The sequence below is a fragment of the Plecotus auritus genome (assembly GCF_963455305.1).
Source record: "Plecotus auritus genome assembly, chromosome: 2".
NCBI classification, from domain to species: domain Eukaryota; kingdom Metazoa; phylum Chordata; class Mammalia; order Chiroptera; family Vespertilionidae; genus Plecotus; species Plecotus auritus.
The window spans coordinates 51,613,813-51,637,180 of record NC_137771.1 but is presented as its reverse complement, the minus strand read 5'-3'; the positions used below and the strand labels follow the sequence as shown (position 1 = coordinate 51,637,180).

The 23,368-nt window shown below is 37.6% G+C and overlaps 1 protein-coding gene across 5 annotated transcripts in view; it reads right to left on the bottom strand.

Annotated features, from left to right (window-relative positions):
* LRRC7 (leucine rich repeat containing 7) overlaps positions 1 to 23,368 on the bottom strand; it is a 496,684-nt gene that overhangs the window by 262,384 nt on the left and 210,932 nt on the right. For all 5 annotated transcript variants that reach the window (XM_080658305.1, XM_080658301.1, XM_080658302.1 and 2 more), the window contains exon 5: positions 12,464 to 12,542. In XM_080658305.1, coding sequence (XP_080514431.1) covers positions 12,464 to 12,542 — 79 coding nt within the window. The remainder of the gene's footprint in view (positions 1 to 12,463; positions 12,543 to 23,368) is intronic.

Sequence of the window (23,368 nt, the reverse complement as noted above, 5' to 3'; positions counted from 1 at the left end):
ATATCCTTTGGGGGAAATTTTCCAGTTAGATAAAATAATTATTTAAAACTAGAGGTCCAGTGCATGAAATTCCTGCATGGGGGGGGGTGGGGGCATCCCTCAGCCTGGCCTGCACCCTCTCGCAATCCGGGACCGCTGGCTCCTAACCACTTGCCTGCCTGCCTGCCTGCCTGATTGCTCCTAACCATTCTGCCTGCCTGCCTGATTGCCCCTAACCACCTCTGCCTGCCTGCCCCTAACCCCTCTGCCTGCCTGCCTGATCGCCCCTAACCACTCGCCTGCTTACCTGATCGCCCCTAACCACCTCTGCCTGCCTGCCTGATTGCCCTAACTGCCTCTGCCTCGGCCCCTGCACCTGGGACCCAGGCTTCCCTCCTCCAGCTGGCTGCAGGCAACAGGGACCCAGGCTTCCCTCCCTATGGCTAGCCACAGGCACCCAGGACCCCATGCCGGCTTCGCCCCTGGCAGGCACCTGGAACCCCAGGCTGGCTTCACTTGGGCAGGCACCCGGGACCTAGGACCCCAGGTGGTGCCACCCGGGCTGGCCTCAGGCACCTGGGACCCTGGGCGGCTTTGCCTGGGCCCTGGCTTTGTCAGGAAGAATGTCTGGAAGGATGTTCGGTCTATCGGGTCTAATTAGCATATTATCCTTTTATTAGTATAGATATTTACATCTTTTTCACCAAAAAGATTTAACCCAAAGATTTTCCAGGATACTTTTTCCTAAAAGGATGTTGACATTTTTCCTATAATTAAATTTCTATTTAACGATCTTAATGCCTTTAATCCATGGTCTAAAAAAGACTATGCTCTTTTAAAAATATACTTCTAAATAGTGTTCAAATTGTCCTCCCCCGCAAATGATGACCTATCTCCCTACTTGCATTTACTGGCAGGATTATTTAAAGGGCTACCCATCCACACGCCTTTTACTACCTCTCGAGGCATTGTTTTCCGACACATGCCCCAACTCGGTTGCTGAAACTGCAGTCACCAAAGCCTTCAATGACTTAAGTTCCAATTCCACTAACTTCAATTCGTTTTGCATCCCACACTGCCTAGCAACAGTTTCCATCATTAATTGTTCTTTCCCTCTTGGCTCTTAGTAGACTCCTTTTCCTGCTTCTCTTCCTAACCCTGGGACATTATATCTCAGTTTCACTCCATGGTTTTTCTTCCTCTATCCAATCTTTTGTTATAAAATGTTTTCTGTATATAAAATAATATGTGTACCCACAATATAATTTAACAAATAACCAGTACCTTTAAAATCCTCTGGGTGCTCCTCCCTGCCTACATTTTTCTATTTGCCTTACAAATTCCTAAATGATGTTTACTATTCTGGTTTGTTAAAAGTTTTAAAAAAGCTTTTCTATACCTCTTTAAATACCTAAAAAAGTAATGATTTTGTATGTTTTTGAACATTATATAAATCCACTTATACTATGAATATTTTGACACAGTGAAACTGAGATATAAATGTCCCAGGGGTAGGAAGAGAAGCAGAAAAATTGGTATAGTTAGTGAAATTCATCCATTTTGATGTAGATGACCGATCACCATTGCATAGTATCCTGTTGTATGAATATATTATGATTCATGTCTTATTCTTCTTTTAAAGAACATCACAGTTGTTTCTGGTGTCTTGTTTGTTTTCTATTATAAACATTCCGTCTGTGAATATTATTGAACATATATACCCTTTTGCACAAGAAATTATTTAAGTTACTAGAAGCCTGATGCATGAAGATTCGTGCAAGAATGGGCCTTCCTTTCCCTGGCTGCCGGCACCGCCTTTCTGCTCCGGCCCGGAGCCACCTCTTTCCGCTCCAGCCCCACCTTCCCACGCTGCCCAGAGGCCCTGAGTGGCTGGGGCGGTGCGGAATGCCTGTGTTGTTGCCATGGCGACAACGCAAGCTTCCCACCCCGCCCTCGGCCGCTTGGCACCTGCACAAGCAAATTAACCCACAATCCTTGTTGGGTTAATTTGCATACTCACTCCTGATTGGCTGGTGGGCATCGTGAAGGTATGGTCAATTAGCATCTTTCTCTTTTATTAGTGTAGATATCCCTGGTTACATGAGGTTAATGTCCCTGAGGGACAGCCCTCAACTAATGACTGGCAGGAGTATAACTAGCTCAGCTCCCTCACAGGTGTCTTACACTGTTTGCCAGAGCTCCCCCGAGAGATCAAGGTCCAATGGTCCACACTAGTAAATAGCTTGACAACACACCCTCTACAGTATTTCCTGAGACCATCTCCTAAATATACTGCTTGAATTATATTCTAAACATCTGCTTTTGGGGAATACAGACTAAACACAATTAACATTTTTATATTAATTTATAGGAAATTTTTATACATTCTTAGGATCCTAATCATATATTGACTATTTTTGCTGCAAATATCTTGTTCCAATATGTACTTTGGAGTTTAATTGTTTGCATATGGCTTCATGGAGGGTTTCCATAAATTTGTTCTAAAAGAAATATAGGATTCATGAAAATTAGGAAAGAAGGACAAAAGAGGCAGAGAGGAGTAAGAGTTTTTTATAATACAGAGGTAAGAATCCATCTGAGATTGGTGACCAAAGAGTTCTAAAGAAAATATTTCACGTAAGAGATTATTAGGAGTTGAGAGTTGAGAATATCAGCAGGAAACAGGGTTTAGAGGGTATTGACTATTTGACTCAAAAGTTTAAACTTTATCCTGTAGGATTTAAAAAATCTATGGGAGATAATTATTTCTCTCTATATTTCCATTTGTTGTAATACATTAGAGCTCATATCCTTATACTATGATCATTTTTATGATAATGGCAATATGTTTAATAGATTTCAATCCACATTTAAACACTATATTACTTTAATGTCCTTTTGGTTACTATACTCATTTGAAAGAACTAATCATTTGTGATTTTTTAGAAAATAAGATTAATACATGTCAAATGAGAAAAATGTTAAAACCTTTGATGTAATAATTTATTTTAACATTGAAACTATTAATAAGTAAAAAGGGTTTAAAATACTAATTTTCTAGTTATAGGTCCAATCTGAATTATCCAGTTTCCCTTAGTTTACCATTCTGCATATGTATGCACTAAATGGTATTACATTGTACTACTTCTTTGATCAAAAATATATGTCTTAATTGCTGTTTCTTTGGCAAAATTTATGCTGCAAAAAATATCTGGCTTCTTACATACAACATTTTGTTGAAGATTTAAGAGTTGACCACATTGTGCAGATTCCAAATGCAAAATTGGATCGCCAAAAAATAAATTATATGAGAAACCATAATGCAAAGTAAGGTAATTTTTTAGCCTGGTTATAAACAAAGATGAATTGACATTTTATATTGAACCATTCTTTTTTAAAAATATAGAGTTAAAGGGTATATTTATACAGTATTTTTTATTTAATACTACATGTATTTTTTAATTCAATTCACTTCGACAAGAATGTATTGAATGGTTACTCTGAACTTAGATTCAAAATTAACGTCTCCTTCCTTACTCTCCTCCTAGAAATCTATTCATAGATTTAGCAACATGCTTAAACCAATTATTTTTTGTACAAGTGTTGAAATTTTCTACTCCTGGGATAAATTAAAAATTCCTTGAAGACAAGGAATTTTATAATCTCCTCAATGATCTAGTTTTATACTTTGAAACATATTTGAAAAACACATAAAGAAGATAGTCAGTTTTATTTATTCCTAATTTTATGGTACAAATTTGTAGTTTCTTATAGAAACTGGCCTCATTTATCAGTATCACCATTTTCAGAGGAATATTCAAGGATCAGCAAGAAAGAAGACAAATAAACTTGATGAAGATGGGTTGTCTTTATCCTCCTCTAAGCTATTCAATGAAATCAAACATTTCACACTAAGTTAAGGGACTCTCAATAATGAAATGATTTTACTACCGTAAAATAACTGGCACATTTGATGTATTAAAAAATTCAAAGAATAGATGATTTATATGTATTAGTAAATAATTCTCTCTCTGCTAAGAAAACACTTTCATTTTATTACTTTCTGAACTTAAAAGTGACATGTTCAAACTATAACAAAGAAAGGATAATAGAACCAGACACCAAATGATTTAGAGATTGAGCACATGGGCATCGATGTCAAAAGACCTGGGTTTGAATCATAGCTCTTTCAATTATTATCTCTGTGACCTTTGCAACTGTAAGAGTCAGTTTTCTTGTTTTTAAAATGATGCTGCTAACATCCACTTTCCAATGATTAAACGATTAAATGTCCCACAGACAAGAACACAGTAAATGGGAGTAATTATATTACTTTTATGTGGCATATTATTGTTTTTATTCTGATCTTTCAATATTAACTATAACACTAATTTAAATATTTTTATTAATGCCAGTTTTGTTGTTGGAATAGGCAAATTAAGATAGGCTGTGGATATTCTTGTTTCAACATTTTCTTTTCTAATCCCATTCACTACTTTAGTTAAATAAATAAAAACATATTACAAGCATTTGTGCTCCACTAAACAGTTAGACCAAATTTAATTACACGTTTTACATGCTGTGATTAAGAAGCTATTCTGTGATTGATTTACTGCCTGATGCTTCTGTTTCATTCCCGAATCTCCTTTCTATTATGCATTTTCCCTTTTATCAGGTGTACAAAGTTAAATACCATGTATTTACCACTTAAAAAGACATGAACTTGAGAGAAATAAGTCTTTGGTGTTTTTCCACAGATGTTTAACCTTCTCTGTAAACTTGAATAAACAAACAGCCAAAATGGTGCAAAAAAAAAAAAAAAAAAAGAAAGAAAGAAAGAAAGAAAGACCAACGTAAAATCTCTTACCCTACTGGAAATACATTTTAAATCTAAATTCTTTAAATTTATGCAGCTTAAATTTATAAAATTAATATAACAATATTACAGAAAATTTGGAACATAAAGAGAAACAATACTGCTCATAATTCCACCTTAACACAACATCATTACCATTTCATGTATTTCTAATCTAATTTACAATTAATTATTTTAACATCACTGCAAACTTGTATCACGAAGTCTCCCTTTACTTTGTAATTATCTTTTAATTTTGTTGTATAATCTATCATTCAAACTAGGACATGTTTGAAAGCTAAAAGGGACCTATTATTAATCATGGCACATTAAGAGGTGTAAACTAGTATGATTTGAGTAAACAGAGCCATATGGTTACTTTCTACATACTATTTGTACCCATCCAGCCAGTCCATGTGCCATAATTTATTTGCAATTTCCTTATCATTGAGCTTTAACAATATTTCAAAATTTTCAAAATGTATCTTTTAATTTAAATCAAACCCAAAATGCTTCTTCAGAATTGGTGAGATATAGGGAAAGGAACTTAGATTTTCAAATACTATCTTCGTGTGTTTTCATTTCTAAAAAGCTATATAGATAAGGTGAAAATGAAATAATGTATCTAAATGCCTGAGACATAACAGGCTCTCAAGAAATGTTGGTTCATCCTTTTGTTCAGTGAGTAGTTGTTTTTGATTTTCTTGTGGTAATTTTCACCAATGACTTGGTTAAGGTATTCAGACTATATTGTAAAGTTCATATCTAAAAGTAAAACTGTGATGAAAACACTCAAAACTATAACTTTCATATTCCAGAGTTTTCATGACTTACTTCTTTGTAGATTACTTGGGTCAAATAAAATGAAGAGAAAAGCAGCAGATTAAAAGAATCAATGAAACCCAAATCTAGTTTTTTGAAAAGAGCAATAAAATGGATAACTCTGTAGTCAGACTAATAAATGAAAATAAAAAAAGGAAGAAGACACAGATTGCTGATACCAGGAATGAAAGAAAGAGCACACTAGAAGACCCAAAGATATTAAAGGGCTAATAAAAACATTATACAAAATGAGATGTCAATAAATTTGGAAACTTAAATGAGATGTACAAATTCCTGAAGAGCACAAACTACCAGTGATCATTAAAAAACAAAACAAAACAAAAAAACAAACAAACAAAAAGCACCACACAAATAAGTAATTGGAATAGCCCTATAGCTATTATGGAAATTAAATTTGTAATTAAAAACTTTCCCATAAACATTCAGGCCCCAATGGCTGTATTGGCAATTTCTATCAATATTTAAGAAAAGAATACTTCCAATTCTATAAAAACTTTTGTAAAAAGTAGAAAGGAACATATTCCAACTATTTTTATGAAGCCAGTTTTACCCTGATACCAAAATCAAAGAAATTACAAGAAAAGAAAGTTCAGACTAATATGCTTCATGAATATAGATGAGGAATTCCTTTACAAAACATTAGCAAATCAAAGCCATTAATTTACACATAGAGTAATAATTCATGACCAAGTAGCATTTATACCTGGAAAGGAAAGTTAAATTGATATTTAAAAAACCAATCAATGTAATTCAATATATCATGAAATTGAAAAAGAAAAACTATATCATTGTGTCAGTAGATGCTTAAAAACAAAAGCTTTGTAACAATTAAATATTCATTGACAATGAAAAGTCTCAGGAAACCATAGACACAGTGGACAGATTCTAAGGTAGCCCATGACCTTCACTTCTTGATGGTCATGTCCTTTAACTGTGGTAGGACTTGGTACTTGCTCAATGGAATGTGGTGAATGTAATATGTCACTCCCATAACTTAACAGTAGATGACTCCGTCTTACTAGGAGACTCACTGTATTCAGCTGCTGGCCTTGAAGAAAAAGGCTGCTATGTTGTGAACTGAACTAGCTTCTAGGATCCCAAAGTGGCCTCCAGCTGACAGCCAGCAAAAGGCTGGGGCTCTCACTTTATAACAACAAGCATAGGAATTCTGCCTATAACCTGAGTGAGCTTGAAAGTGAATTCTTCCCCGGATGAGCCTCCGGAAGAGAGCACAGCTTGACTAGTGCCTTGATTGCAGCCTGATGAAACTCTGAAGCAGGGAACCCAGCTAACCCAAGGCCAGATTCCTGACTCACAGAAATTGAGAGATAATGAATGTGTGTTGTTCTGAACCACTAAGCTGCTGGTAATTTCTTATACATGATTAGAAAACTGACACATACTTTGGTGTCTGGAATGGAGATTCTGCTCTAATAAATATTTACCTAAACATGTGAAGTGGCCTTGAAACCAGGCAGTGGTCAGAGTCTGAACAATTGTTGAAAAACATCACAAAGAAAGCCTAGGTTTCCTTGAAAAGAATGTAAAGTAGAAATCTAAATTTAGAGGACGCTGCTGAAAAAAACTAAAAAGAAAGTGAGGGTCTAGTTATTAAAAAATTTCCTCAACCTGATAAAGGGCATATATGAAAAAAACAACAAGTAACAATTAAACATAATGGTGACAGTCTCATGCTTCCTCCCTAAGTCTAGAAACAAGATAATGATATCTCTTTTCACCTCTTCTATTCAACACTGTACAGGAAGTCCAAGACAGAACAATGAAGCAAGAAAAATAAATGAGAAAAAGGCATGAAGATTTAAAAATATAAAATAAAATTGTCTTTATGCACAAGTGACATGATAGTTTACCTAGGAAATCACCCCAAATCTATGAAATATCTACTAGAACTATTTAATGAATTTAGTGAGGTTGCAGGACATAAGGTCCATATTTAAAAATCAATTGAATTTCTATACAGCAGCAATAAACAATTAAATAATGGAAAAATCATTTGCAATTGCACAAAAAGCATATAATACTTGAAATAAAATGAACAAAACATGTACAAGATTTATATGCTGAAATCTATAAATTATCAATAAAATAATTTTTAAGATCGAAATAAGTATACAGATAAACTATGCTTAGCGATAGATACACTGAATATTTCTGAAATAACTCTGTCTGAATTGAACCACAGATTCAATGCAATCCTTATCAAAATTCCAGAAGAATTTTTTTATTTTTGTAAATATTGGCAAACTGATTATAAAATTTACGTGAAAAACCAAAGAGCACAGACCATCCCAAATATTTTGATAAAAAGGAACAAAGTTGAAGGACCCCCATTTCCTGACTGTATGAATTCCTACAAAGCTATAGTAATTAAGTGTATAGAATTGATGTAAGAATATGGCATATAGATCAATTTAGAAAACAGATAACTCAGAAATGGAACCAAACACATATGATCACTGATTTATAAAAAATGCTCAGGTGATTTTATGAAGAAAGGATACTCTTCTTAACAAGCAGTAGTGGAACAATTGAAAACCATATGCAAACCAACCAACCAACCTACAAAAAAAACAAAAACACACACACACAAAAAAACAACCCACAAAAACGACCCACACACTTTATTCATATATAAAATTCAGCTTTAAATGGATCATGGACCTCAGTGTAAAACCTAAACTATAAAAGTTCCAGAGAAAAACATAGGAGAAAATCTTTATGATTATGAATTTAGCTAAGATCACTAGATAGGAACTTGAAGTATATGTCATTAAAATTTGTATAAATAGGACTTCTTCAAAATTAAAAACTTCTCTTTGAAAATCAATAGAAAATGGAAAGACATGTCACAGAATAGGAGCAATGATTTGCAAACAAATATATGATGGACTTTTAGCCAGAATATATAATAATTTCTAATAAATCAATAATAAAAACAAGTCAATATAAATGAACAAAATTATGAACTTTTATTTAAGAACTAATACAGATTGTCTAAGATGGCAGGATAGTTAAATGCCTGTACTTGCCGCCTCCCACAACCCCATCAAAATTACAACTAAAATACAGAACAACCATCATCCAGAATTGCTGGAAAGCTGGCGGAATAGAAGTCTTACAATTAGAGAAGTAAAGAAGAAAGCACACAGACTGATAGGAGGTGCAGAGGCACAGAACAGGCTGGTCAGTAAGAACTACGGGCTGTAAAAACCAGTGTGGACTGGGGCTCAGTGACACAGAGGCTGCTGGAGACCCAGCTGCTCCTTTTAAAAGGCTGGCACCACAAACTGAACTTACAAGCTTCCGCTTCCTCTGAGCTCCAGTGCTGGGCCAGGCTCTGGGGGTCCCAGACACATACGAGGAGGAACTGGATAGTCTGGCATCTGAGCAGGAACCTGGGGGTGGCTTCCTCCAAGACAGAGGTTCTCTCAAGGATCATTGTTCCTATGCTGGGACCTCCCCAGTCACAGGGCTGACTGGCAGCCATTTCCATTTGCTCCACCCTGGTGATTCCCTGAGAACCCACCTCATCCAATGTATAACCCCACCCAAGCTGTGTGCAGCAGCTTTTGCATATTAATAGCCTTTCCTTGCTCAGGGTAAAATCTCTCAAATAAGCTGCAGCTGGGTTAGGGGGCCCCAAACCTATCAATAAAAGGCCCAAGACCCAGCACCAGCACCAGCCTGCCTTGCTTCACAGCTGAGCCTCGTCTGGGCATTTCCAACCCGATACAAAGAAGAGGAATCTGCAGATCTCTGTAGCTCCTGCAGGGTGGCACTAGGCAGTGGCTTTCTTTGCATCTCCCTGGGGATCCAAGAGCCAGTGTACACAGTGGTCAGTATCAGACCATACCAGATTACAACTCTACATATCCATAAGTGACACACTTTAGGGGCAGACTCAGAGAACACCAAAGCCCCACAGAAGCAAGTCCTACTCCATAGGGCTGTCTCCTGCACAGCAGCTCTCCCACTGTACTTGCAGCTGGTCCCCACAGCCAATTGGTCTGGAGGTCAATTCCTTAGTGACACCAACAGCAATCAAGTCTCAACTACAATAAGACTGTACTCACAGTCCTCAAAGGGGTGCACCTAGAGCTCCCAGCTCAGGTGACTGGGGAGGCTGAGCCACTAGGCCCTATAGAATACCTACTACACAAGGCCATTCTACCAACTCAAGGAGACATAGCAGCTCTACCCAATACATAGAAACAAACACAGGGAAGTAGCCAAAATGCAGAGACATGGAGGCATGTTGCAAATGAAAGAAATAGAAGAGAGCAGACTACTGGATATAGAGTTTAAAACCATGGTTATAAGGGTACTCAAGAATCTTCTAGAAACCTCCAAAAAAAAAAAAAATGGAAAAGGACCATTTAGAAATTAAGCTTACACTGACTGAAGGAAAGAATAATATTCAGGGATTCAACAGTGGAGTGGAGGATTGGGAAAATAAAATCAATGATTTGAAATATGAAGAAGCAAAAAACACCCAACCAGAAGAGCAAAAAGAAAAGAAAATCCAAAAATGTGAGAATGGTATAAGGATCCTCTGGGACAACTTCAAGCATAGCAAAATTGCATTGTGGGGATGCCAGAGGAAGAGACAGAGCAAGATACTGAGGACCTATTTGAAGAAATAATGGCAGAAAACTTCCCCTACCTGCTGAAAGAAATAGAATTACAAGTCCAGGAAGCACAGAGTCCCAAATAAGAGGAACCCAAAGAGGACCACACCAAGACACAACATAATTAAAATGCCAAGGGCTAAAGAAAAAGAGAGGATCTTAAAAGCAGTCAGAGAAAAGCAGTTAGTTACCTACAAGGGAGTGCCCATACAACTGTTAGCTGACTTTTCAACAGAAACTATGCAGGCCAGAAGGGAGTGGCAAGAAATAAATGATGAATAGCAAGGGCCTACTACCAAGATTACTCCACCCAGTAAAGCTATAACTTAGAATTGAAAGTCAGATAAAGAGCTTCACAGACAATAAAAAGCTAAAGGGGTTCATCACCACCAAACCAGTATTATATGAAATATTGAAGGGTATTCTTTAAGAAGAGGAAGAAGAAGAAAAAGAAAAAGATAAAAAATATGAACAACAAAATGGCAACAAATACATACCTATCAACAATTGAATCTAAAAATCAAAATAAGAAATCCAATGAACAGAATAAACTTGTGAATAAAATAGAATCAGAGGCATGGAAATGGAACAGACTGACTATTCTCAGAGGGAAGGGGGTGGGCGGGTGGGAAGAGATTAAACAAAGATCTTATATGCATATATGCATTACCTTTGGACACAGACAATAGGGTGGCAAAGGCCTGGGGCAGGTGGGAACCTGGTGGAGGGGGGCAATGGTGGGTAAAAAAGAGGGACATCTGTAATAATCTCAACAATAAAGATAAAAAAATAAAAAAAATAAAGGGAATGCTGTACATAAATGGATTGGGTATTTTTTAATCAAATTATTAAAAATAAAATTGGTACCATATTAACAAAAAAGAACTAATACACATTGTAAATAATAAGTACATGGAAAGATGCTACTTGGACATTAAAAATGTAAATTAAATTACTGTGAGCTACTACCATGAGACATCATATCTACTAGACTGGCTAAATGGGGGGGAAAAGTATCAAATTCAGATAAATATGAGAAACAAAGGAAACTTCAATAAATTGCTGGTGTAAAGACCTCCCTCCTAACTTCAGTCTCCTTTTACATTCCATTCCTATTTTCATCTACAGCCTTTTCTCATGATCCATAGAGGAACCATGCTCACTACTTCCTCTCTTCAGTTGGTAAAAAATTTCCCCCCAAATTTCCTAGAACAAACTTCCTTTCATTTATCAAATGACTTTCCAGTGGGCTTCAGTTTCTCTCAGTCTCTCCAACATCACGTGGATAAAGGATTAAGGAGGTTTTCTCAAATCCTACTCTCAATTTTTGTATAATTAAAATGTCATGCTTACTCTGAAACTGATTCTTTGCATTCCAATTTAACTACTTGTTTCAACCTCTTCCAAATATTACTACAACAGTTATAGCCTTTATAGATTTCAAGTCCACTTACATTGCTAAGTGACTATAACATTGAGGTTCATGGCTCTTCTAATCCATTCACCTCATGGTTTAAAGACCTATTTGATACACTGTACACTCTATCACTGTGACAACTGATTTGCCACGGTGGTCATAAGGTGGTCACCAACCACAAATACCCTATGTCTTATCATAGCATCTTTACCATCCATTTCTTCCATTCTTCTATCCTCATAGGATTGTCCTTTTGCTCTTTCTATAATCTCAGGTACACAAATACTACCTTTTTTTGATCATAGTTAATTCCTTTTTCAGCTTGAAGTGCATGATTAGCTATTTTCAGAAAATTCTTGCACTTGTTTGAATTTTCATCATATCCTTGATGCTATTTTTCCACCATGGCCATACTAGTAACAGTTTCCTTAGTTTCAGTGTTCTTCCATAGAATGTTGCCTGAGAGCCACAGAAAAATAATGACATAGTTTGCTTCAAAGTAATGCCCACTTGTACCAATTAGGCCTTCATTGTTATCCGGCAGTGCTTTTAATCATCTTTTGTTAAATTATTCTGATTTGATTATTCCTTTCCCATCATTCTATTGAATAGAGTTTTAAGTGCAGCATTTAAAATTAATTTATTATGTGGATTTCCTTTTTTTGGTACATTATTCCATTGGAAACATAAAATAAATAAAATGAAATCACTCATACTCACTTAGAAATGGGATTGACACTGGCTTCAATAATTGTTAAACACTTACAGCACTTTATGCTTTCTGGAAAATCTTGTACACCTAAAATGTAAAAGAAAAAATACATGAAAATGTTCCAGTAAAAATTCTCTAAGGTATAATGATAATATTAAGAATAATTAATTATGCAGTATAAACACTGTGGGTATTATTATTTAAGTAAAAATAATAACTTAATGTTATATATATTTTCATCATATATACATACATTTTAAAAATAAAAATTTAAATGTTAAATATTTTATGATAGTAATAATTGGAAATTGGATAAATATTTGAGGACAATTGTGTGTTTAGTATAAGATAGATCTTGGCTCTTTACATTTCGAAAGAAATAAAAATAGTTTGGATCTATTTAGTTACTAGAGGCCCGGTGCATGAAAATTCATGCAGTGGAGGGGGGTCCCTCAGCCAGGCCTGCCCCCTCTCATAGTCCGGGAGCCCTCAGGGGCGGGAGGCAACCCGGAAATCAGGGGAAGGCAACGCCCCCATCACACCTCTGCAGCTGCCACTGACGGCAACACAAGCCTCGGCCAGCCCTGGTTACCTGAGCCTCGGGCGGCCCTGGGTGGCTGGGCAGTTGCCATCTGAGGCTTGCCTGCGCCTCAGGCTGGCCCTGGGTGGCTGAGGGGCTGAGGGGAGGTTCGGCTGCACTGTGCACCTGCCGCCCCCTGGCTGGGCTGAAAGGACTGGGGACTCTGGCAGGGCTGAGGTGACTGGGTGCCGCCATCTTGTGGCTAAGGGTGCCACCATCTTTGTGATGGCATGATGGTCAATTTGCATAGTCCCTCTTTATTAGATAGGATTATAGTGCCACTACTGGAGAAAGGAGAAATCAGCAGCTACAAGAAAACAGAAGATAAAAGTATTTGTTCCCTTCATTTTATAAGATTGGGAAGACTGAACACATGCATCTAAAAAATACCTAAGTACAAATCACAAAACCAATGGCTATTGCCAAACTAATACTGTGCTCTAATGAATCTTATGCAATTCTTCCTGTTGGCACCGATGCAGCTCTGCATCTGCCTGGAGGGTGAAGAGGTGAGCAGCCCTCTCAGGTCCTCTCTGGAGGCTCTGAGATAGCAGCCTCCATAGTTGCCCTTGGAGAACTGCTCATCTGCTGTCACAGCTGTGCTGTTGGCGATGTGACAGAAAAACACATGTTTTTCTTACTGAAAATCAGTAAGCCACAAAACCGAATCCAAAACATGAGTGTCAGGAATAAAAGATGGGGAGGGCATTTCAGTCAACAATACAAATGAATCAAATATAGTAGCACCTGCAGAAGTTTAGAAGAGAAAACAGCTATATGGAGCAATTCCTATATGCCTGCCTACTACCTGCTCTCAATTTCTGAAACTGTTATTAAGGTTATAAAAATGTCCACAAAATACTAGTCCTACTGAGTACTTCATATCTGACAGAGGGATTCGAAACATTTTGTGATAGGATTTAGTTGAACTTTTGTAGATAGATACTTAATAAAGAAAACCCTCCACCTGCCTAGATTCAGGGACCTAGACCACGTGACCACAGGACCTGGATGCCCAGGAAGCAGCAGGTGGTTTATTCAGTGTAAAGTAGGGTTTGAGGACATTTCTCATGCCATTCTTCCCTATGTGAAAGTTCATCAGAAAGTTCATCAATAATGTTCACCAACATTATTGCTCAAGTATTTTGCCTTCTTAATGAGAACCCACGTTCAGGAACTCCATTATGTATGAACTGTATGAGAAAGAACAATTCTCTTTTTTGGAAAGATGTAACACCCAGAGTTGTCCTCATTAACTAGACATTAACAAAATGGCAAAGAAGTCAATAAGCTAACCCTTCCAAGCGTCCTCAACTATGGCCCGTGGGCCACATGTGGCCCGCTGAGGACATTTATCCAGCCCGCTGGGTGCCGCTGCCTGTCCTGCTTAGCAGCCGACTCGTCCCAGGCCGGCAGTGCGCATAGGAATTTGTTCATAGTTTTTTTTTTTTAAACTATAGTCCGGCCCTCCCACTGTCTGAGGGATAGTGAACTGGCCCCCTGTTTAAAAAGTTTGAGGACCCCTGCCTCAACATTTTTCCTTAGTATTTATATTTACTTTGGATGTCTGCACCCAACAGGGTGTAAGGCTTCTAATTCCCTCCCTTTAGCTTTTTCTGTTCAGTCACCAATCTGGGCTCATTACACACTGTGTGCCTGATGCCGTCTGTCCACACTGCCTTAGAATGATATTTTTTGAAAGTATGTGTAAACCAAAATAGGAAAGCAGAGCAAAATAGAACACGATATTGAGGCAAAGACTATGTCTCCTTATCTTCTACTGAAAATGGAATTCCCTGCTGTGTTGAAAATGCTACTACATTATTTTTTTTAATAAAACCTGTATTATGTTGTTCACAGTTTAAACTTTAAATTGTTCAGAGCAGAGTCCCTGGATTAAGATGGAATCCTAACTTTATTACTCAAACAGGTTGGGTAACCTTAGGCAAGTCATTTAAATGTATAATGTTCTAATTTCCTATTCTAAAAAATGGTGACTAAATGAATGGTTCCATCAGAGAGTTGCAGTGAGGATTGAAAGAGATAAATCTGATAAAGTAATTGGCAGAAAGTGCTGCATAAATGTTATCTATAGTTATTAGAAATAAATAGAAGCAGAGGATAGCAGTCAAAAAGGAACCAACAATCAGGTGAAAACGAGCTGGCTTGAGGTATAAACTTGTAAAATTTATCGAGTTAGGAAAACATAGCAAAGTGGTAGGAATTAGTATGATGAAAAAATATCCCAATATTTAATCAATATAGTAACTGACATAAATTCTCTTGCAGATGGGGGATAAGTTATACAAAGATATTTATGAATATGCATATTTATACATATATTTATATCTTACAATATAAAAATATAAAGTAATCCAATAATGTATACACACACTTTGAATAATTATAAATGCAGTGTTTATTAAAACACATATCATTGTCAAAATTGAGCTATCAGCTATTAAAGTACATGTACATTTTTGGGGGACACCCTGTATAACTAGTTTGTACTAAGCAATATTTTTATATTTTTGCTGAGGTTCTTATAGCTATCTTAATTTGCTTATGAGAGCTGGGATTTTGAATTTAGGAAAAGTTCTTAGAGCATAAACCCATCTTGTAGTTCAATCTAAACATGGAGAGGTAAGATAGCATAGTAGTTAAAAGCACAGGTTGGCAAGGTGACTGAATCCCTGTATTATCACTTAACTACTCATGTAATCTTAGACATTATAATATTTGAATGTTATGAGTATTATCTGGTATTAATGTAAAGCACTTAGTAGCATGTCTGGCACTTAATAAGCACCTAATAAATACTATATAAAATTCACGTATTAATAAAATCAAAGGTAACAAACTTCTCCATGTCATTGTATAAAATAATTTCATTCTTCTAGTAATCTTGTGAGGAAGATATATTAAGCAACATTATTTTCATTTCATGGATGAAAAACCACACATTCACAAGAATTAAGTGACTTACTTAAATACTTAATAAGTGTTTATAGATGGAAATGGATATAGATGGGATTTAATTTTTTAACATCATATGTCGTTCCTCTTTACCCCATTATGCTACTTCTTATTAAAATGATGTTAGATTTATTGTAGAACTCACATTTTTATTACCAATCTTTGAGATTGGTCTGTCTGATTCTCTGAAACACAGTATCTTTGAATAATTAAAAAGGTTTTATATATATATATATATATACATATATATATATATATGCACTTATATGTATTTTTAAATTATATGTTAAATACACATACATACACATTTTCTGAGATGGAGTATGTACTGATTTTCAAATTTATTTATTCAGAAATAAGGAGATAAATATCTTTTGCTTTAGCAATTTATCTTATTGCAATTATTTTTACTTGTGATTACTGGAGAAAATCAGATCAAATATTTGTAGACCATACAATGCAAGTTCTAATCCCTATTTTTCAGTTAACACATCACATAGGCCCTCTAACACAGCCCTTATTTAAGGGCATCACAATTGCATTCTTTTGGGAATCCCTGGAGATTCAAGCTCATTATATTTAGACTAGATTCAAACCTAGGCTGAACAACCAATGAGGAATGTACCCTAAACTAGTTATACAAGAAGCACTGTGTTTCATAAGCAAAATGGTATATTTATTTTTAAAAATGGACAACTGCCCTATTCACAAATAGCAGATGACATCAATAAATGTTTACCATCCAAATTAGGACATTGTGGTAAGATTTTCCGAATATGTTTACTTCAGTAACTATACCACAAAATCTCTTTTGAATATGTCCACAGAAATACTGTCAAATGAGAAATGACATTTCTGCATTTGGAACTTAAAATATCTTAGAAACAAAGTTCCTAATGCAATGGAATTATTGATAATTGCATTAACAAAATATGAATATCTTGAAGAAGAAAAGGCATAATAGACTACTTTATCTGTTTTCTTTGCCATTTCCCTTTTAAAAAATTAGGTAGAAAAATTCCTATTCAACTTTCAATTATTCAAGAACTACTTCACTTTGTCCGGTTTTCATTCTTGTTCACTTTCCTGCTGCCTCTATTTGACCCCTTCACTGCTGTGTAGAAGAAGGGAGAAGGAAGAATTTTAAAATCAATCCAATATGAATCTTTCCTGCTTAGCATGGGAAAAGTTGAAAGTCATGGCTCAATTTCGGTTTTAGTATATTCAGTTAATTGTTTTCACTTGGACTACCCTGTTTATTACTAACTAGAGGCCCGGTGCACAAAATTCATGCATGGGGAGGGGGTGTCCCTCAGCCCAGCCTGCACCCTCTCCAATCTGGGACCCCTCGAGGGATGTCCGACGGCCTGTTTAGGCCCGATCCCAGTGGGATCGGGCCTAAACAGGCCGTCGGACATCCCTCTCACAATCCAGGACTGCTGGCTCCCAACTGCTTGCCTGCCTGCCTTCCTGATTGCCCCTAACCACTTCTGCCTGCCTTCCTGATTGCCCCTAACTGCTTCTGGCAGCCTGATTGATGCCTAACTGCTCCTCTGCCAGCCTGTTTTCCCCTAACTGCCCTCCCCTGCAGGCCTGGTCCCCCCCAACTGCTCTCGCCTGCAGGCCTGGGTCTCCCCCAACTGCCCTCCCTTGCAGGCCTGGTCACCCCTAACTGCCCTCCCCTGCAGGCCTGGTATCCCCCAACTGCTCTCCCCTGGGTCCCTCCCAACTGCCTTTCCCTGCAGGCCTAGTCACCCCCAACTTCCCTCCTCTGCTGGCTTGATCGCCCCCAACTGCCCTCCCTTGCAGGCCTGGTCCCTCCTAACTGCCCTCCCTTGCTGGCCATCTTGTGGTGGCCATCTTGTGTCCACATGGGGGCAGGATCTTTGACCACATGGGGGCATCCATCTTGTGTGTTGGAGTGATGGTCAATCTGCATATTACTCTTTTATTAGATAGGATAGAGGCCTGGTGCACGGGTGGGGGCCAGATGGTTTGCCCTGAAGGGTATCCCGGATCAGGGTGGGGGTTCCCTTGGGGCCTAGGGCGGCCTGGGCGAGTGGCCTGTGGTGGTTTGCAGGCTGGCCACACCCCCTGGTGACCCAAGTGGAGGCCCTGGTATCTGGGGTTTATTTATCTTCTACAATTGAAACTTTGTAGCCTGGAGCTGAGCCAAGCCTTCTGCTTGCTTTGTGGCAGCAGCCATTTCTATTGGGATTTATTTATCTTCTATCATTGAAACTTTGTAGACTTAAGCGGAGGTCTGGGCCGGCCAGGGTGTGCGGAAAGCTTGGCTTCCTCCATCACCGGGGGCAACCCTAGCCTCCTGCTCTTTTCAGCTCCGTGGCTGCTGCCATTTCTGTTTGGGTTTATGTATCATCTATCATTGAAACTTTGTAGCCTTGAGTGGAGGCCTAGGCCGGCAAGGGCAGGTGGAAAGCTTGGCTTCCTCCATTGCCGGGGAAACCCAAGCCTCCCTTTTGCTCTCTGTGGCCGTAGCCATCTTGGTTGGGTTTATTTGCATATTTGCTCCTGATTGGCTGGTGGGCGTGGCTTGTGAGCATAGCGGAGTGATGGTTAATTTGCATATTACTCTTTTATTATATAGGATACAGACAAACAGGTCTCACAAAGGATTTTAAGTCAGTAATAAATATATTGTTCAACTTCATCTCTATCTATAAAAGCCTAAGCAACTGTTCAACCACTCGACCGTTCAACCAGTCGCTATGATGCGCATTGACCACCAGGGGGCAGAAATTCATCGCAGGAGCTGTCCCCTGGTGGTCAGTGTTCTCCCACAGGGGAAGTACTGCTCAGCTGTCAAACGGGCGACAGACACTGGGCTCACATCTGGTGAGTGCAGCTGCGGTGGTGTGAGTCACTCCCTCCGTGCGCCCCTTCCCCATCTGGACAGGGACCGGGACGGCATTGGGACTGACTGGGCATGAGCCTGCAGCCACTTCTCAGTTCTGGGCATGCCAGTATCACCCTAGGACGGACGCACAGAGACCACAGCGGAGCAGCAGTGAGTCTACTGAGCAGCAGTGGCAGCAGGCACAGCGGGGCCAGCAAGAGTACAGCCTCCTGCCACTTTGCACATTACTACATCCCTCAGGGGATTTTAGACTGCAGGTTTTGGCCCGATCCCCACAGGCCAGGCCATGAATCCATGCACAGGGCCTCTAGTTTAATTATAAAAAAGGATTGTTGGTGTAAAAATAAAAACCAAAACTAAAGTGTTGTTTAAAATCTGTTAGGGTTAAAGTTGGTTTTAAGTTGATATTAAAGTATAAAAAAATGCTTTTCTTAATGCAATAGATAAATGTGGAAACTAAATGTACCAAGTAATTTTTTCATTATCAAATATAGAACCTAACAATAGCAACAGCAACACTGATCCCTATGATCATAGAGGATCCTTAAAAGGCAAACCTGAGTGTAAGATATTTCTATAAGATATATGCTGTTTTGTAATCTCATTTTCTGGATGTATTAGTTTAATGTGTTATAATTTTTATCAGTGTCCATCCATTCTCTCATCAAAATCCTCAATCTTAATATCATTCATATAAATACATTTAAATTCTATCATCTGCATGAAAATTCACTAAACTATTTTAGTACATATAGCTCCCTCTTCTTAATGCCTAGCATTTTAAATTGTATTCTATACGAAATTAAATAATACTAAAAAATTGAGACAATATGTAGTTATAAAGCAAGGAATCACTGCTTTATCATCATATCTTATATGAATAGCTCTCTTATATTTGAGTAGCTAACTTTAATTATAAAGTCCTTAAAAGGAAAGTCATTCATACATTCAACAAATATTTAATACAATTCCTACACTGTGTTAGGAACTGTACTAAACATGGAAAATGTAATGTGGAAAAATGAATATGTTTTCATCATTTATGCAGTTTATATTGTAGCAGAGGAATCCATATATATATATGTGTGTGTGTGTGTGTGTGTGTGTGTGTGTGTGTGTGTGTGTGTATTAAAAGGGCAATATGCTAATAAGACCGGATGTCCTTCCAGACGTCATTCTGGACATCCTTCCAGACAAAGCTGGGGCTAGAGGGAAGCCAGCCTGGGTGCCTGCGGGCGGCTGGAGGGAAGCAAGCCTGGGTCCCAGGAGCCAGAGGGATTCTGGTGCCGGCAGACGGGGGAAGGAAGGCCTACTCTTGCACAAATTTCATGCATAAGGCCTCTAATATATATATAATTTTTACAATGAGACATGCTACAGAAAAATGTATTTAAAGCAGAATAAGATGAATCAGAAATGCCTGGGAATTTCAACTCTAACTAGGTTGGTTAGGGTAAGCCACATTGATTGGAAAGATGGCATTTGAGCAAAGACTTGAAGAAGGTGAGGGAGATAAGGATACAGATGCCTGCATGTCTGAAGGTGGAAAGTAAGAGCATTTCAGGCAGAAGAAATAAACAGTGAAAATGCTATAAAACTTAAGTGTATGCCTAAGAATAAGAAAAGCAAGAGGCCAGTGCAACACAGTGAGAAAGAGCAGCAAAAAATTATGTCAGAGATGTAATAAGGCTGTGTGTGGTGGGGAAGATGGCTATGTCAACCCATCGCCATAAATTTGGCTTTTGCTCTGAATGAAATAGACACTGAAGGACATAAATGTGATATGGTCTGATTTGAAATGGTCACTCTGGCTTCTGAATAGGATAGCCTTTCTAAGAGGGGGGCCAATTAGAGTCTATTGAATTAAATCATGAAGAGAGTATGAAAATACAGTCTGAAAAAAAATGCCCTGAATCTGAGTGGGAGCAGTGGAGGAATGAGAAGTGAATGGAATCTGGATGTGTTTTGAATGTAAGACCAGTAGGATTTTCTGATAGATTGGATGTGGAGTGTGAAAGAAAAAGAAATCAAGAATGACTCCAGGCCGAAACCGGTTTGGCTCAGTGGATAGAGCGTCGGCCTGCGGACTGAAGGGTCCCGGGTTCGATTCCGGTCAAGGGCATGTACCTTGGTTGCGGGCACATCCCCAGTGGGGGGCGTGCAGGAGGCAGCTGATCGATGTTTCTCTCTCATCGATGTTTCTAGCTCTCTACCCCTCTCCCTTCCTCTCTGTGAAAAATCAATAAAATATATTTAAAAAAAAAAAAAAAAAAAAAGAATGACTCCAGGTTTTCTTGCCCAAGCAACTTGAATGAGGGGTTTACCTTTAACTTAGATGGGGAAAGCAATATGTGAAATAGGTTTTGGAGAGAAGAGTTCATGTTTGGACATGTATAATTTGAGATGTCTGTTAGATTCAAAAAGTAGATGTCAGGCAGGTATTTATATATGAACCCAAAGTTTAGGAGAAAGATCTAGAATGTAGATTTTAAAATTCGGGACTCATTATTATAAAATAGTATTTAAATCAAGACAAAAGGTTAGCCCTAATGATGTAGGTAGGTGTAGACAATAAAGAAAAGAGGATCAAGAACTGACCATGAAGTAGTCCAAAATGAGAAAGGAGAGAAGATGAAGAACCAACATAGGAGACTGAACAAGATCAATCAGTGAGATGGGAGAAAAAAAAAGAATATTGAATCTTAAAAATCAAATGAAGAAAATGTATCCAGTAGAGAGATGTGATCAATTGTTTCAAATGATGCTGAGAGATCATGTAAGATGATGACACCAAATTGCTTTTGGATTAGTAATGGGAAGATGAGTATGAACTCGACTGAAATTACTTTGGTGGAGTAGTAGGCTGGAGTGGGTTTAAGAGAGGAATAGGAGAAAGGAATTACAGCCAGAACACGTAGACAACTTCATGTAGAGCTTTTGCTGTAAGGGGGTAGGGAACTATTGAGGGAAGAAGAACCAAGTTTTCTTTGGAATAGAAGAAATAACAGATGGGTGTATGATGATTAGAATAAACAAGTAGAGAGGAAAATCTTGATGATGTAGTAGAGACTGAGGAGAATTACTAAAATTATGTCTGTGAATGTGCAAGAGGGGAGAGTTATCTAGTGGAAAGATTGGTTTCAAAAATGAACAGGCATAGTTCATCCGTACTAATAAGCAGAAATCAGAGAATATGGGTGCAAGATGCTGGTCTATGGGTAGATATGATGGTAACAGTCTATGGAAGTTATCTTCTGAGAGTGTTAGTATTCTCAGTGGAGTAGGATGAATAGCCATGAAGATGGCGATGAAGTGTGGAAGGTTTGAAGACAGAAGAAAACATGTGACATAGTCACCAGAAGGGGAACATCAATAGATAAAAGAAGTTGGGAAGCATGAAGGCTATACTTAGATGCTGCAATCATGAACTTAAAGTGATACCAACCAGCGTGATTGAAGATTTTTCCCAGATCCTTTCAGTAATAGGTCCAGTTGGGTGCAGCCAGAATTATAATTTTACTGAGCATACACAGTGACATGTGATAAAAGCAAGGGTGTCAAAGGGAGTCATCTAATGATTAAGCATGGTTTTTAAGCCATGCAAAAAGGGCAGAGAAAACATCAAAAGGGAAGAAATCCTGAGAAGGTGGTGGCATTAATAGATTGGTGGTTCTGCTGGGGTCAAAGGGTGGCTGGAATAATAGAAGAGATATTCTAGAAAGACAGGATGGAGTCAGAAAGTAAATTTTTTCAGTTGACATTCAATATCTTGATATTCCTGACATGATCTCGATCAGACTCAAGAAGACAATAGTAACTCAGCAAGTGCTTGTTAAATTGCATCTAATTATATTTTTGCATCAATACCCTGAAGCACTGAACTAAAAAACTTTACAAGCATAGAAACATTTGATTTTAGTACAAAGGTTTTAGATTCAAATGAACTTTTCTAAGATGAAAAAGGTAACTCTTTCCATACAAACATAATACAAAAGACTTCCTACAAATACCACATTTTGAATGACTTTGTGTTTTCTTAAATACATTAACATTTATGTTGATTACCTATAAATGTTCATATAAATCAGTACACTTGATAATAGTTATGGATAATGCATTTTGAAATGCTCGTTTTATGAATTTCACAGATATCATCAACCCAAATGGTTTGCTCTGTGATATAAATGCCATATGCTGAAAAAATATCTTAATGTTACATTTTGCATAAAAAGAAGGGAAAATATAGTTATGAGACATTAATGTGATATTTTAATTATGATACCAACTTTTATAATTCTTTTCAATTTTAAGAAGGCAGGCAGTTTTTGTATATCTAATAAATGGAAATATATTTAAGAGCAGAAAGAATGAAATTTATTGAGAAAATGTTATAATCACTTTATTCCATTTTCACATTAATTTTATAATGTGGTTTATTATTCTCTTTAACTTATGAAGAAACTAAATCTCTAAGACTAG